The sequence below is a fragment of the Chaetomium strumarium genome (assembly GCF_033439665.1).
Source record: "Chaetomium strumarium strain CBS 333.67 chromosome Unknown B0T15scaffold_1, whole genome shotgun sequence".
Lineage (NCBI taxonomy): Eukaryota > Fungi > Ascomycota > Sordariomycetes > Sordariales > Chaetomiaceae > Chaetomium > Chaetomium strumarium.
In genome coordinates this window covers 522,867-537,948 of record NW_026944429.1, presented here as the reverse complement: position 1 = coordinate 537,948, position 15,082 = coordinate 522,867, and the positions used below count along the sequence as shown (strand labels likewise).

Sequence of the window (15,082 nt, the reverse complement as noted above, 5' to 3'; positions counted from 1 at the left end):
TCATACTATCCTGTATTCGAAGGGTTGGACTTAGAAATGAGATGGCTGGCCGTGATTTCACTTCGGTCTGAGAATTGTTTCGACTACATAGTGAAGCAATTGTAACGTGGCTATGTGGGAGAAAGAAAAAATAAGGCAAAGGAAAACACGTGGATTCAATCTGTGCCGAAGTGCTAGTACCCTGAAAAGCTGAAAAGCGCTGACGTCACTCGTTACCTAGTCGTTACCTACCCCTGGGCTGATCATCTGATGTTGCCTGCACCTACGGTCCCGACACCCCAGGCCAACAAGCCCTCCCTCTTTCACCACCTACTTCCCATAGGTAAAGTCCAGAAACTCGGCCTTGTTCTGCCCGTTGACCTCGCGCAGCACGTCGGCCACGACGGGGGCGATGTACTTGGCCACGTAGGGCGACGCGCGCATCATGATGGGACCAAAGACCTTGACCTTGTCCAGGATCTTGGAGAAGATGCTCTTCCTGCGCGTCGCCGACTCGGTCTGAATGCACTCAACATACGTCTGCAGGCACGCCTCGGCCAGCAGCGCGCGGTGGCCCAGCGGGTCAAGCGCCGACGGCGGCGGCGGCGGCAGGGGCCGGCCCCCGCCGGCGGCCTCGGTGCCGGTGCCGCTGCCCAGCAGCAGCGGCAGGCCGATCTTGGCCACGTCAGCTATCACGGGTCCGGCCTTGCGGAAGGCGCTGCCGATGACGTCGCCGATGGTGGTCAGCGTGCTCCAGAACGACTCGACGGCGTCGCGGTCGGCCGTGTCGATGAGCCCCTTCATGAAGGCCTCCTCGTCCGCCGTCAGCGCGCGCCCGAAGCCCGTGTCCTTCTCGGCGTCGAGCGACTCACGCGTCGCGCGCACGCTGCCGCTGTCGGGCGGGCCGGCGATGGTCGAGAGCAGCAGCCGCATGCTGGGCTCGAGCGTGCCGCGCAGGATGCGCGGGCCGACGCGCGTGTAGAGGGGCTTCAGCGCGGTGACCTTGTTGCCCATCTTCTCGCGGTACGGCTTCTGGTCCTCGGGGGACAGCGAGAGGAAGTGCTGCAGCGCGCACTCGGCCAGGATGGACCGGCCCAGGATGCCGTCGTACGGCCGCGTGCAGCTGAGCGACTCGACGTTGGCCCCGCTGACGCTGTCAGCCGCGAGCCGCCCCGCGGTCGCGATGGCCGCCGACGAGAGGATTGAGAGGCGCGGGCCGGCCTCGGTGCCGAACGTCAGCGGCTGCGCCCAGTCGACGATGCTGGTCGCGGGGGCCTTAACGACCGTCTTGGCGCTGTTCATGACCGTGTCGAGTTCCGCGCCCACGGGGTCCGTGTCCGACTCGGTGGTCTCTTTGGTGCATTTCCACAGCCAGTCCGGCTTTCCTGCGGGGTGGCTGGAGCCGGGCGGGTTGTTTTGGTCATCGGTGAGGGCCTGGGCGACGAGGAAGTAGGCGTGGCAGCGGTTCCCGTAGTTTCCGTTGAACACGGACGCCGAATTGTACGAGTAGCCGCCGAGGACGTGCACTCCGATGACGTCGACAGCCTTCTCGCTGTCGAACACGGGGGAGCCCGAGTTTCCTTTTTTTTTCGGGGGGTCAGCACGGGGACGGAGACGAACTAAGGGACGGGGACTGCTGCTCTTTCTTACCGCCGTACGTGTCGATCTGATACTGCAGCATCTTCCGGTCTGCAGCAGCCAGGTCGTAGTCGGTCCGCCGGAACATCTCGTACAGGGACGCGCCTCTCTCTCCGTTCTGGCCTACGATGTCGCCCGGGTAGCCCACAACACCCAGGTTGACGCCCCGGCCGCTGAGAGGCGTCGCCTTCATGTTGTAGTACGTGCTGACTTCCTGCGCGGTAAAGGCGCGCTTGAGCTTGATGAAGGACAGATCGGCCGGCTCACTGCCGCTCTTGTTGATCCAGCCGTCCGTGGTGGCGACGGCCGCGCCGTAGCTGAAGGCCACCGAGTTCGTGCCGTATCCCACGTACGCCTTGGCCTGGATCAGCCGGCCCAGCCCGCGCGAGTAGTCGAAGGCGCAGTGGCCCGCAGTCACGACCACGTCGGCCGACACGAGGAAGCCCGTGGCGATGGCCCAGGTGGCTTCCTCGGGCGTCGCGTCGCCCGTGACCTGTCCGTCGTACAGGAGAAACAGCTTCACGATTCCTGTCCAGTGTCAGTGTCTCGCCAGTCAGTGCTGGTTTTGCGTCTCGGGAGAGTTCATAAGGGCATTGTCGCATACCGCGATATTTGCCGGTGGCGGTCGAGTAGTCGGCGCTGGCAACCGAGGCCCTTCCGTCGATGGTATTGACGACCGACTCCACGCCAGGCGGGTTGGCGTGGACCGAAAGCATGCTCTGGCTATACGCCGGAGTGGCGCTCTCGGTAGAGACATCCTTGCCGAAGTACCAGAAGTACACGTCCGTGTTCTCGGTCGTGGGTCCATTGGAGCCTGGCTTCTGCGCCCCGTCCTGCTGAGGCAGGTTCGGGCCGGCCTTGACGTCCGGATGCAGAACCCGAGGGTCGTTGATGAAGCCCGAAGACATGATGGTTGATGTTGGTCAAGAAATTGCAGAGTCAAAGTCAGACTGTGAAGAAGATGGCAGATGAGTAAGAGGTGTCCGGTCTGTCCAAATCCAAGTGCCCCTACGAAGGTGGGCATGAGGGTTGTTATATATCCGTAAGTCACTACTGCCTACCCTCCTTCCCGGAGAGCCCTTCGCCTTCTAAGATGAATCCGCTCTCCATCTTCCGAGACACTTAGTCCCATTACTCCGTGTCCTAGGCACTCTTGCCACCATTTCCGTGGCTATCGTCGGCTGCCCGAAGTCCTGTGATCTCTTGCATCGTGTCCCGTCTCGGTGTGGCATTCGGATGTGATATTGCCTTCTTGCAGTGTTTCACCGTGAGTCAATATTGGAGCGGTTGATGGCGGCATTGCTGCATTGCTCAGCCAGCCATATTCTGGCTTCCTCTGTGTGTACTCGCAACAGCTTCTTCAGCGCAGCGGGAAACGCACACGGGCACCTTGATGACCACAAAGCGAAGGTAACAGCGGGAGAAGATGGAGGGGACCAAAAGGTTAGACTTGCGCGGCCTCATAGTTTCCTCCTATACGTTCGCGAATCGTGGCATATCCGCGGGCCACCAACGACACACCCGCCGCAAGCCTCGCGGCGATCACAGTATCCCCTTTCGACTACTTCAGCGCATGCTGCCGTTCACGACAGTAACAATATTGGCCATCGCTTCGGCAGAGCGCTGGATTCGGATGTGTTGATCTTCACCGGCTGCACAAGTCCAGAGCTGAGCGCCGCATGATGATGCGCGCTTCAAAAGGGTGGGAGCCTCGGGGTGCTTCAGGCCCGGGCCGCAGAATTGTAACGTCAATGATGATCTGCGATGCTCGATAGGTAGGTGTTTTCGACTTCCCCTCTTTGTCGCGGCCATTCAGCTCGTGCAGCACGCTGTGATACCGTCTAGCGAAGCGTAGAGTCGCAACCGGGGAAAAGCCGTCGCAGCGCGGCCCAAATCAACAGCTGCCACTGCGGGACAATCATGAGACTCGATGTAGGATGACCGAGATGGAAGCTGCTTTCCATTCAAGAACGCCTGTCGTAACATGAGTGCTGTCTGTGTCCGAGCAGGCCGCTGTCCTAAAGCCTACGCGGAACAGGCACGTAGCACAACCACTCCCTACCACCGCCGGCCTGCACCTCATGGTCAAAGCTGCTGCCATCACACCCCCCTTCCAGTAGCCGGATCCCCTCCTCGAAAAGCCCAAGGTCAATTCCGTGCAGACCACCAATAGCGACAGCCGAGTTCCACGACCCTCCGGAGACGTGAACACCAACCACGGCAAAGTCCCGGTCTCTAACCACCGGAGCTCCCGAAAGCCCTGAGTTGTCCAACAACAACACGAAGCATGATCAGCTGAAATCTCGCAGAAAGGACCAGCGGGAAAGCAAAAAAGAAAGAAAGAAAAGAGGGGAAGCGGTAGCACATCCAACTTACCACCCTGTACATCACCTCGGTACCTCAGCAAGCCATCGGCCGTGTCTCCTACAACCGGCACCACCACCATTTCGTACATGCCGCCCCCGGGCATCCCGCCCACCCGCACATCAGCCGGGTAGCCCACGACGGTAAGGAGCTCGTCCGCGTCCGCACCGCCAAGCCCCAATGGACCACCGTAGGCAAAGGGGCGGACGTTCTCGAACGGCCGCTCGAGACACACCAAGGCCACGTTGTGCTTCGAGTAGTGGGTGGTGCCCAAGCGGTGGCCGTCGGTCCATTCCCGGGGCACGACGACCCGCTTGGCGGACCGAGTCTGCTGCTGCTGCTGCTCGGCACCATGAGAGCCGCCGAGGACGATGGCCTGGATGCTCGTGACGTGCTCGTCGTGGTCGTGGTCGTAAACGCAGTGCGCGGCCGTGACAATGATGTCGTTCTTGAGCAGCCAGCCCGTCGCTGTGGTCCAGGAGGGTGGCGAGGTTCTGCCGGAGCGGATGAATAGCTTTACAATTGCTTTTTGTTTTGATTTTTCGCCATGTTAGCGTTCTCGGCTTGTCTCCTGTTGTTTGTCTATTTAGATTGTGGTGTTCGGGGGCAGGAGGAGAGGACACACAGTGATACTTCCCCCGGACCTGACATCCGCCTCGCGTACCGGTTTCCGGGCGTCCGGCTGCTCGTCGGGGAAGAGAACGTCGACGACGCCTGACGTGCGGATTATCGGCTGGACGGAGCCCGGCGCAGGGAACGGCTGGTCCTCCTTTTGCACGTCCAGATTCCAGAAGGCAATGATGCCCTTGGGTGCGGATTCTGGCTGAGACGCCATTAGGTATGTAGAGGAGGTACCGTCTAGCTTGTAAAGGATGGGCAAGAGAGTTTGACTCAGTGTGGTTCGTCCAGTGGCTCCGCGGTCACCCCGATGTGGTGCTGCTTTACTGCTGCGGTGCTGGCTGAGAATGTTGGGCAAAGATGGCAAAGTCGGCGTGCACCCTTAATAAATCCCTTTGGCCACAGGTCGGTCCTTGGGCCTTCGCCAGAAGGACCCGAACGGGAACTCCACCCCACCGTTGCATGCATCATGTGTAACAGCGGCCTGCCGCCCTGCGCGATGTTGTCGCCTAGCGCGCGTGACAGCGTGACGGCGTGGCTTGCTAGTAGCCTAAGGTAAGGTAGGTAGCCTGCTTCTTCTGGATGGTGTAAGGGGGTTTGATTGGCCGGAGCAATTCGCAATAACGAACGAAATCACTTGGAAATGTGCAGGTATGTACAGTATTGTATTGTATAAGTACATGACGGCCCTGAAAAGATGGCTTGACTGTTAGGAGCTGGCTATAGCATAGTATGTACGAATATAATCGTATGCTTACTCACCGGGGAAAACCGAACGTTTGGCAACAATTCAGAAGTTCATCCGAGTTGCTATGTACTCGTTACTTTCTATGCGCGTTTTTATCGTTGTTGAGGTTTTAGCACTAATAGGGGTCTCCAGGTCGCGCGCTAACAAACAAAAGAAGTAACGTCGAGTTTAGCTCTGCTGAAAATAAGTAAAAGAAGACTAGATTGGAAACGAAGAAAGAGAAGATCAATAAAGGAAGATCAAGACGAAGACGATAAGGTGCCGTACCTGGGAGTACATCACGTTATTTTTCAATGAAGTTCAATCAAGCAAAGGCGATAAAAACAGCAATGGTTCACCGGGTAGCCTGAGGAAGAGGGGTACCATCACAGCTGAGGTGAGGGACATCGCGCGAGGGTTTTACTCCGAAAATCCGCATTGCGATCCTACATAGAATCGGAGGACAGGCCTTCGGCGGACCGACTGGCGAGCGTCCCCCCCGAAGCTGGTAGCCTCTATTTCCCAACGCCTGTCTAAAGCCCGCTAAGTAGTAGGTACTAGTAATAACGAATGTCTCTGTCCTCGCTACCAATGACCGGAACGCCCCCCCGGTTCCTCCGCATCAAGCAACCTTCGCACTTCCGCCACCACATGCCTGTGAATGCTGCTGTCCGCAGTGATGATCCCCCAATAAGCACTCAGATCGCGACCGCCATCGTACCTGATCGGGCGACCAGACATGTCGGTGATGATGCCCGGCCCAGACTCGGTATAGATCAATGGCGTGCCGACATGATCCCACATCGACCACTTTGCGCCGCGCTTGTTCGGCCAGCGAACCTGTGCAAAGTTCCGTGTGCCCAGCGCCATGGCGACATAGCGCATGTGCGACGAGTAGAGCTGCGTGGTCGACGCCCCGTACTCGCTCTCTCTGAGTCCCGCGAGCTTCTGCACCTTTTGCCACAGCGTCTTGGGGCTGTTCATGGAGTCGACAAAGTGCAGGTACCGGAGCGGGGTTCCTGAACTCGAAGTCCTCGGTTCCTTTCCATTGCTGCGATCGAGCTTGTACACGTCGCGGCTCAGCGCGCCGGGCCCCATCCGCCTGACAGTAGCGCCGCCGCCCCTCGAAGCAGCAAGCATCCAGCCGTACCCCTGCAGGTCCGCGTGCGAGTCCGACAACAGCCACGTGCCCTCCTTGCTCCGGGCCAGGTTGGGACAGGCCGTGACGCCCACCAGCTCGACCCCGTTCTGCACCAGCGCCAGCGCAATGGCGTACTGCCCGCCCTTCTTGAACATGCTGGTCCCGTCAACGGGATCCATCACCCAGTACCGCTTCCCCTCCTTCATAGTATCCTCGCGAGCCCCCGAGTCGATACAAGCCAGCATATCGTCGACGTTCCTCAGCTTGCCGAGCTTAGCCTCGGATGTTTCGTCGCTCAGCTGGGTGGTCCTGACCAGCCGCCAGACCTCGTCCAGCAGGGCGCGGTTCTTCGGATCGCGCAGCGCGTCGGCGCTCTCTTCACCCAGGAAGAGGTCGCCGGGGAAGGCCTTGATCAGACCCGAGATGAGGAGGGCCTGCGCGGCGAAGTCGGCGATGGTCACGGGGGAGTTGTCCTGCTTGTTGAGGGACGAGTTGGACGAGGAGGAGGAGAGCAGCTTGAGGACCCTCTTGGTGGCGAGCGAGGCGCGCTGCACGGCCAGCTCGGCGATGTTTACTTCGTGGGCGAGGTTGCCGGCGGGTCGTGGTCGAGATGACAGTTGCTGGTGGCTGGGTTCGGCGTTGGTCGGAACGGGACCGGGGCGTCCAACCCGGCGCTGGGGATCCTCGCGTGTGTAACGGTGAGAGGACATGGTGAGTAGTCAAAGAGGTTGAATAATGGATGCGAGTTGCTTGGGGACGGATGAGAGCGTCGTTGAGAATGTGAATCACCGTAGCGGAACGAAAGCAGCTATGGTATCGGGACTAATGTGAGAAAAGAAGATGGTGAAGGTTACTGACTTAATCTGTGTGGAAACAGCATCCAAAGAAAGAAAAATAAATAAATAAATAAAGAGGCGGTACTACCAGTAGTACCTGGGTGAGGGGATAAGAAAGGGAGTTTGGTAAATCAGATGTCGCGGAAGAACTGAGCTATGAACATTAAGGTGAGCTGGGGTGCTTTTATACCGAAGGGACAGAAGATGTGGCAATTCATAATTCATACCCTGTTGCATAGACCAGCGTACAGCGCAGCACAGTATGTTTGAACCACTGGTGGACCTAGGTGACCACTGCCGGCATCAGTCTCCTGCGAAGTCTCGTTCTCATGACCGACACCAGCCTGGTGACCTTCCTTCGTCCTCTAACAGGATTCGCTTGGCGCCCGATGGTCTTGATCGGCTCTTGACAGGCATCCCGGAGGAGCGAGAGGAAGTAGTCTGGCGTATGAGGACTGTATCAGGGCAACTGCGCTATGGATACCTGTGATGAAATATAAGGTTACTGACCATAAGGTACTCTGGTTGCAACAGGCAATTGGGATCCAGTGATTGTTATCACCTGCGCCATTGCCGGTCTGCTAACCTGTCCGGACTTGAAGTTGTTGGCCAACCCGTGCTATGCCTTGTTACATCCGTCGCGGCGTTCCTGCGGCGGGCCACGGTGGCCGTCTGTTTAGCTGCAGGATTTAAAACTCGCTGCGCCGCACCGAACCCTAAGTTGTGCTCCCCGTGGCCTCGACTCAACCTGCCCGGCCGTTTCATTTCGCCGCGGCATAGCGGAATCTCGAACGACTAGGTCGCTACAACCTCTCGGCGACACCGTTCTTCCAGCGGCACAGCCACAAGGCTTTTAAAATAACGCCAACATCCTTAAATACCATGTGCATCCCCAAGCTATCTGGTACGCTTTGTTTTAGCATTTAGAACAAGGTCCCCTCTTTGCTTGGGCCAATGGCCAAAAAGCTGGTAGGTCCAAGTAAGATTCACCATATACAAAGTTATCCAGCACCCGTCTGAAAATTATCAGGTCTTGGCTGTTTTTGCTCGGACGGGGAAACGTGCAACTAACATACCTGGTAACCACGACGGGCAATCAGGGTAATCATTCTGCTGTCCAGGAAAACTAGCGGCCCTTTCTTCTCAAGGTGTACCCAATTTCTCCATCAACCCATCCTACGTCTATCCGGCCAGGACGCCGTTCCCAAGTTCCGGCCGGGACATCCGCATTTGACCGAGGAGGCAGAAAAAGAAGGAAAATGGAAAAGATAGAAAACGCCAAAAGGTTTCCCGCTCATCTGCTACCTTGGTCCGTTTGTCAAAGGCAGGAGCCGGTACGGAGAATCCGGTTGCTTTGCTTCGAGGTCTAACTCTAACCAAAGTTCAAACTATCAATGCAGCGAACGATAACCGTGCAAGGAAGCTTTTGTATCCAAGTGCTTGGTGGCTGGAATGCGTCACGGTATCACGAATCTAACGCGACCAGACAGAAACCAAGGGTGGCCTCGGGAACGTAAGGACCACTGGCTCCGTTGCCCCGCGCCGTTAGTGGGTCTTCCGGTCGCGGTGGGTCCTCGGGGGTCGGAGGCCTGGAGTGGGGCCGTGTGGCATCCAGGTTCACACATATCCGGCCTAGCGTAAATCGACGATGGACTCAGCCTCCAACGTTGACGGCGCGGTAATCGGTTGGCTAGAAGGAGTGTCAGCCGCACGCTATATACATACAATACAGTAAAGTTTAGCGCTGGCTGTGCCCGCGACTTACATAGTGGGGGCGGAAGCTAACTCCGCAGGTTCAAACCCCCGTGGACGCACGGATCTTGATCTCGACAAGATCCGCCTGAAACGGTCGGAAATCGTGTGAACGTGACCAGCCTGGCAGGCACTCTGCATGCATGCTCAGCCCGCTAATAGCCTGTCCGCTTACCCGCCCAACGCAAGTTCAGTCGCAAGCTGTCGACTATCATGGTACCACCGTCACGAGCCGCGAGACTGCATATGGTGTTCAAGTCTGAGACGATCCACAATTGGGGTCCGCAACACCACCTGTGGCACGGATTAGTTCAGCTGCGAGTTTTGACCGAGAAACTCATGATAATATTAGTAGTAGGCATCCCTCACTCCGATCGCGATGCTCGTACTCCCAGCCGGACCTCCATCTTCTTAGTCGTTCGGAGCGCACCCAGCAGGTCATGGCGTCCTCCTTCTTCACCAACTCACCCGTCGCCGCTTTTGTGGTATGCATCGTCACCGCACCCATCTGCATCCTGGCAGCCATCCTCCGCTTCCTGGCCACCAGGAAGACCGGCCGCAAGCATAGCATTGAGGACTGGTGCGCCTACGCCGCCGTGGTGTTCCACCTGGTCTACATCTCAATCGCGCTTCACACCATCAACTTCCTGGGGTGGCGGGACGTCGTGACGATCCCGCTGCCCGACTTTCTCTACGCCGCCAAGGTAAACCCTTCCCCCCCCCCCCCCCCCCTTCCCCCCCGGGCTCCCGGACCCATACGTAATGGGACCAACTAGGAGTTCTGGTGCTGAAAACAGCCTCGGACTAGATATACTACGCCCTTCCCATACCCTTTGGCATCAACCAGCTGCTGACCAAGGCAAGCCTGCTGTTCTTCTACCACCGCATCTTTAGCATCCACCGCGTCTTTGCGCGCTGGATCTACGTGCTCGCGGTAGCCAACGTGGGCTGGTTCATCATGATGGTCGCGCTCTCCCTGTTTAGCTGCCGTCCCGTGAGCAAGGGCTGGGACATCTTCGCGCCCGGCACGTGCTTCGACTACAACTCGTCCACGGCCATCACCGAGACCATCAATGCGCTGCTGGACTTTGCCATCGCCATCCTCGGCGCCCTGATGGTCCGGACGCTCCAGGTGTCGCGCGCGACCAAGTGGAAGCTGGGTATCCTCTTCGCTATCGGGGGCCTGTAAGTGTGTTTCTGGTCTTGTCTTTTTTGCCTGGTGTTCTTGCCGCTGAATGCCAGGTTTGGAATACTCGCGCACAGTGCGGGCGTCGTAGCGTTTGTCATGATCGCACAGATATACACCTTCACAGGGAGTAAGTAGTAGTACTTTTACTCAATCCCCAATCCTATTTGACTCCACTAATGTGCACCGGCACCAAGTTATCAACTACATGCCGGCGCTCTGGGCGATCGTGCAGTCCACTTGCAGTGTCATCTGCTGCTGCGCCCCGATATACAAGTCCATCCTTCCAAAATGGGGACTGTTCAAGCGGCTCAGGGCATTCACCTCTCCTGCTGCCGGTTCCAGTTCTGCCGAGAAGCTTCACTCCAGTAGTAGTACCCTTACCTGGCCCAGGGCTGATCATTTCACGGCCTTGGGGAAGAGCGATGCTCGTGTCTCGCTTTCGACCAGCGCGCCGATGGCGCTGGGCGAGAACTTCGGTTGGCTGCAGCTGGATGACGGCAATACAACAATGCCGAGGGCGGCGGTCTGGGTCCAGGCGGGTTCGGGGACCAACGCCGAGAGGACGAGAGAGCGTGTCTATGAGCTGAATGGGATCAGTGTCCAGAGAACGGTGGAAGTCGTCTAAGATGCATAGATAAGAACAAGAAATCACGGTAGATCCTCAACACCCAGTTTGCCGTAAAGATTCACTTCCGGGTTAGTCAGGAAGGTATGTGAACTCCCATTGTCAGCATTATGCTACCCGACCACGACTCTGGGCCGCTGACCCGATCCTATCAAAAATGTCTTCGCTTGTCCTTCCTTATCTTCACGGAAATAGATTGCAGGCAATATTGGGAGGGGGTTTGAGTCCGGCACATAATTCGTCGACAGCTCAGACTTGCAAGCCGCCGCCTAAATCTGCCGCCCGACTTAATATCCAAAGCCATCCGGCGTAGTACCCTGGATATTGGCCACAGTTCGAGATCGGCGCTAGAACCACATACGAGAGCGGCTTCCGATCGGAAGCACCGGGCAACACCCATAAACCCCCCATGAGAACTTATTTGGCAGCTGAAGTCCAAAACCAACACCCAGCCAGGTTCCCTAATCTGACAACCGCCGGACTCAAGCTCCCCCAAACACTCCCCTTCTTCACCTGCAACATCCACAAGATGTTACCACAGTGGAGACCTCTCACCCTCAGCCTAGCAGGCATTCTCGTAAGCCAGGTATGGCTCGCCTCCAGCCAGGAAGTCGGGCCCTTCGACCCATCGACGGCACCCATCCCACCGATGCTGCGCTTCCAATGCTCGCAGCTGGTGGTCGAGCGCCTCGACCCGCTCGTCACGCCGGGGTCGATCCCCTCGCCGCACCTGCACCAGATCGTGGGCGGCAACTCGTTCAACGCGTCGATGGACCCGGCGACGCACGACCTCGTCGCCCAATCCTCCTGTACAAGCTGCACCTTCACCGAGGACTTCTCCAACTACTGGACGGCGGTGCTCTACTTCCGCGCGCGCAACGGCACCTACAAGCGCGTCGCGCAGAAGCCCAACGACGGGCTGCGCGGCAACGGCGGCATCACCGTCTACTACATCCCGCCGCTGGGGAAGAACAAGACGACCGCCTTCCGGCCGGGCTTCCGCATGCTGGTCGGTGACGCGGCACTTCGCGGGAACCCCACGGGCGGGAGGAAGTACGATCCGAAAGTGTGTCACCGGTGCATGCCGACAAAGGGCGACAACAACAACTTGAACTGTGCGGCGCCGGATAGCATCACCCTCCCTAAGAAGTTCTGCTCCGGTGGGATCAGGAGTGTGATCACCTTCCCGACGTGCTGGGACGGCGTGAACCTGGATTCGCCGGACCACAAGAGCCACATGGCCTATCCCGTCGAGGGCACGCAGTGGAACATGACGGATTTTGATGGCGGCGTGTGTCCGGACAGCCATCCCGTACGGGTGCCGCAGGTCATGTACGAGGTCATTTGGGATACCACGCCGTTCAATGACCCCGACTTGTGGCCCGAGGATAAGAACGAGCAGCCGTTTGTTTGGAGTACTGGGGATGAGTACGTTTCTCTCTCTATCTTTTTTCTTTCTTTTAGAGAGTAGCTGGCAAAGCTGATTGTGATTGTGAATGCAGAAACGGATACTCCCAGCATGGCGATTATGTATTCGGGTGGAAGGACGACGCCCTCCAGCGGGCGATGGACAACCGCTGCTTTGGCGACGTCTGCGAGAGCTTGACAACTCAGACCCCCGAGAAGGCCGCCGAGTGTGTCAAGAGCAGAACCGTGGAGGAGGAGATAGATGGATGTGAGTTGCCTTTTCGTTTCACCGTCTGCCTCTAGCGAGTTGAGAGCGTTGCTAACCTGACCACTTTGTGTTGTACAGGGCTGACGGAACTTCCGGGCATGGCGGGTATGAGGAAGTGATGGGTATCACGGAGGATGTTGTGCTGCAATCTTAGGTTATTGTAGGGTTAATCTACGAGAAAGCCGGTTGGTCTGCTTCCAGGAAATAGTCTCCCCTTCTTCTTCTGTACCGTTGCCAGCGTCGCAATAGTTCTGCCGCCCTGGGCTACCATCGACGCTGACGAAATAGCCGGCGAAGACCCTCTGTGGGTCCTGGAATATAGGAAACTGCGAAACTAGCCGCGAGAAGTCGAAGTCCAACTGTAGCTGGTCGCGCAATGCACAGTAGACAATGCCAATCGTAGCTGGGGTTACGACTGTCACCGCCGTCGGTGTAGTAGCCATAAGCCGTCTGATACAGGACAGCGTCATGAAGCCCTCCGCTGCAGCTTGGCATCGAAACTTGACTGTGCCGGGAAGAAGAAGGGGGTTGTGGCGGGACAAGGCAATCTGCTGGCGGATGTATCCCTCGTCATCCGGTGACAGTGGCTCGTGCCGTGGGTCCTGGCCGTTTGCGACACTCCTGATCTGCATCAGATAGACAAGGGCGGCATTGTAAAGCAAGATGTCTAGTGCCAGCCGCGGAGAGTCGAACTCCAAGCTGGCCTGCAGTATGAGCTCCATAAGAGGGGTCGATGTTATGTCGCCCTCCTCCATACCTTCATTGTGAACCTGACGAACGGAACCGGAGTTTGCGCACTGCCAATTCCACCGCCAGTCGTTCAAGGCAATGGACAATGCATCGATTTTTTCGAGGCAAGCGGCTCGGTTGGTTGGAACCACAACGGCCTCCGCAATGCCGGGGAGATCGACGAAGATGTCCATGAGACGGTCCTCAAATGTCTTGGGTGCCCGCTGCCATGGTATGGTCTTCCAGGGTGTCTCTTCGAGGAAGCAGCGGCTCTGTCGGCAAAGCGATTGGCAGAGCTATGTCATGTGAGATCATAACTCGGTGCATTACAGCGTGGGAACTACTTACAAGGAGTGCTCGGCACGATCTAAACAAATCAAGAAGCCTTTCGTCCTGGTACGTCTCAGGTCCACAGTGCTGTAGAATCCGTATGATGCCGACGTGATGGGGCGGTGCCCGTCCCATGATGTTGTTCATAACGAACTGCAAACAGTGTTACGATTTTACTATCCTAATCCGAACTAAAACTGATCATAGTAGTACTCACCTCATATATGCCCATTAGCACAATCGTGAAGCCAAGCTTTGCTAACTCGGCCTTTGGAGGCTGTCTGAGCAGAGACTGAAACTCAGTAAGGACCTGCCCGTACAGTTGCCGTCCCTTGGCTTGCAGGGCCTGGTCCCGACGGCCGAGGCCCATGTAGCCATAGGAGATGGCTCGGAAGCAGAGCTTGTTTATCGCGGGGAACTCATCATTCGTCGCTGCCAGCATGGCCGGGCGCCAAAATGGGGCCCAGTTGAAGGTGTTGAAAAAGTGAGACGCTGAGATCTCTTCCTCGAACACGCGAAAGTCGAGTTCTAGAGGCGGCCGGGATGCCAATTTCGCGAGGCTTGATGGCCGCTGGATGCTCACTAACCGCTGCGTCCCGTCAGTTTCTGACTGGACGCCAAAGGCGTGCACACGTAGAGGGAGCACATAGCCGCCGCAGGTGTGGCCAGATGCGGCACAGCGCTTGCATTCGGGCCGTGTCTTGTCTGTATGTGGAAGCCCTTGTCTTAACAAAACGAGGAAACATTCTCAAGGCTGGGTAACCCGCGTTACTCACCGCACTTGACGCGCCTCCTTCGGCATGTTTGGCAGTAGCCACTTGTGGGTTGGCGGCCCATGGTTTTGTGTTGTTCTGGAAAGCTTGTCTCGCCAAGCCTTGGAAACTCGATCCACGATTCCACTTGCTCGCTGCTCGGCCCGGTCTCGAGTCAGGTCACGCAGGGTCTATCTCGAGGTAAGTTGCTTCTTAAGGCAACTCATTGGAGGCTACGAGACAAATGGACACCTTGGAAGCATTTCAGATAGCTTATAGAATCTTCCCTAAGCAACGCTTTGTCATCCAAAGTGTAGTTGCCTCAGTCCCGGATTGTGGGGCGGCTGTTAGTAATTCCGACTGGTTGCCAAAGATCAGCCGGATGCTCAATCGTGTAGGGTTCGGTAAGTGTCACTGACAAATTACGAAATACAGCCAAAATTTGGAAATCTGTAATTTCCGAGAGACATTACAGCATTTATAAGTAAGGTAGGTCTATATAGATATAGAAGATCTTCAATTAGCTAACCTATTCGGCCCCTTATACAAAAGAGTAATAAACAATAGTCGTAATAGATTCTGGTTACTTTGGTGATGTTGTGTTAGTGGTGGGTAAAGTTCGGGTGTGTTGTTACGGTGTGGAAAGTTGGCTCGGCGCCTGAAAAAGGGCAGAAAGGGAAAGCTAAGATAACTCTAACCCGGGACTTATACCGCCTGTCTATCATTG

General features: G+C 57.0%; 5 protein-coding genes across 5 annotated transcripts; 2 read left to right on the top strand and 3 right to left on the bottom strand.

Annotated features, from left to right (window-relative positions):
* Positions 1–39: 39 nt before the first annotated feature.
* Positions 40–2,610, bottom strand: B0T15DRAFT_545269 (extracellular metalloprotease). The gene is made up of 3 exons (XM_062870127.1): positions 2,222–2,610; positions 1,630–2,145; positions 40–1,559 (listed from the first exon to the last, which is right to left on the bottom strand). Exons 1-3 carry the CDS (start codon positions 2,523–2,525, stop codon positions 310–312), a joined length of 2,070 nt encoding a protein of 689 aa, XP_062725252.1. The 5' UTR covers positions 2,526–2,610; the 3' UTR covers positions 40–309.
* Positions 2,611–3,635: 1,025 nt separating this feature from the next.
* Positions 3,636–7,177, bottom strand: B0T15DRAFT_488201 (uncharacterized protein; the record flags this gene model as incomplete). Its single annotated transcript, XM_062866483.1, has 4 exons — positions 3,636–3,877; positions 3,994–4,495; positions 4,646–4,804; positions 5,966–7,177. 4 exons carry the CDS (start codon positions 7,175–7,177, stop codon positions 3,636–3,638), a joined length of 2,115 nt encoding a protein of 704 aa, XP_062725251.1.
* A 1,976-nt stretch (positions 7,178–9,153) lies between these two features.
* On the top strand, positions 9,154–10,461 carry B0T15DRAFT_515586 (uncharacterized protein; the record flags this gene model as incomplete). Its single annotated transcript, XM_062868205.1, has 3 exons — positions 9,154–9,759; positions 9,864–10,240; positions 10,319–10,461. Coding segments are annotated over exons 1-3 (698 nt in total), but the record flags the coding sequence as incomplete, so codon positions are not given.
* Positions 10,462–11,398: 937 nt separating this feature from the next.
* On the top strand, positions 11,399–12,663 carry B0T15DRAFT_506249 (uncharacterized protein; the record flags this gene model as incomplete). The annotated part of the gene is made up of 3 exons (XM_062867561.1): positions 11,399–12,297; positions 12,372–12,544; positions 12,623–12,663. The coding sequence occupies 3 exons, from the start codon at positions 11,399–11,401 to the stop codon at positions 12,661–12,663; spliced, it is 1,113 nt and encodes a 370-aa protein (XP_062725249.1).
* Positions 12,520–14,571, bottom strand: B0T15DRAFT_3859 (uncharacterized protein). The gene is made up of 4 exons (XM_062864300.1): positions 14,380–14,571; positions 13,821–14,308; positions 13,622–13,756; positions 12,520–13,569 (listed from the first exon to the last, which is right to left on the bottom strand). The coding sequence occupies exons 1-4, from the start codon at positions 14,438–14,440 to the stop codon at positions 12,700–12,702; spliced, it is 1,554 nt and encodes a 517-aa protein (XP_062725248.1). The 5' UTR covers positions 14,441–14,571; the 3' UTR covers positions 12,520–12,699.
* Positions 14,572–15,082: the final 511 nt, after the last annotated feature.

Excerpts from the sequence above, each read along its gene's own strand:
- B0T15DRAFT_545269 (XM_062870127.1), bottom strand. The coding sequence starts at position 2,525 with ATGTCTTCGGGCTTCATCAACGACCCTCGGGTTCTGCATCCGGACGTC. Across the intron at positions 2,146-2,221 it reads CGCCACCGGCAAATATCGCG|GAATCGTGAAGCTGTTTCTC; the intron begins GTATGCGACAAT and ends GACACTGGACAG. Across the intron at positions 1,560-1,629 it reads TCAGATCGACACGTACGGCG|GAAACTCGGGCTCCCCCGTG; the intron begins GTAAGAAAGAGC and ends CGAAAAAAAAAG.
- B0T15DRAFT_3859 (XM_062864300.1), bottom strand. The coding sequence starts at position 14,440 with ATGGGCCGCCAACCCACAAGTGGCTACTGCCAAACATGCCGAAGGAGG. Across the intron at positions 14,309-14,379 it reads AAGGAGGCGCGTCAAGTGCG|ACAAGACACGGCCCGAATGC; the intron begins GTGAGTAACGCG and ends TTCCACATACAG. Across the intron at positions 13,757-13,820 it reads TGCTAATGGGCATATATGAG|TTCGTTATGAACAACATCAT; the intron begins GTGAGTACTACT and ends CACTGTTTGCAG.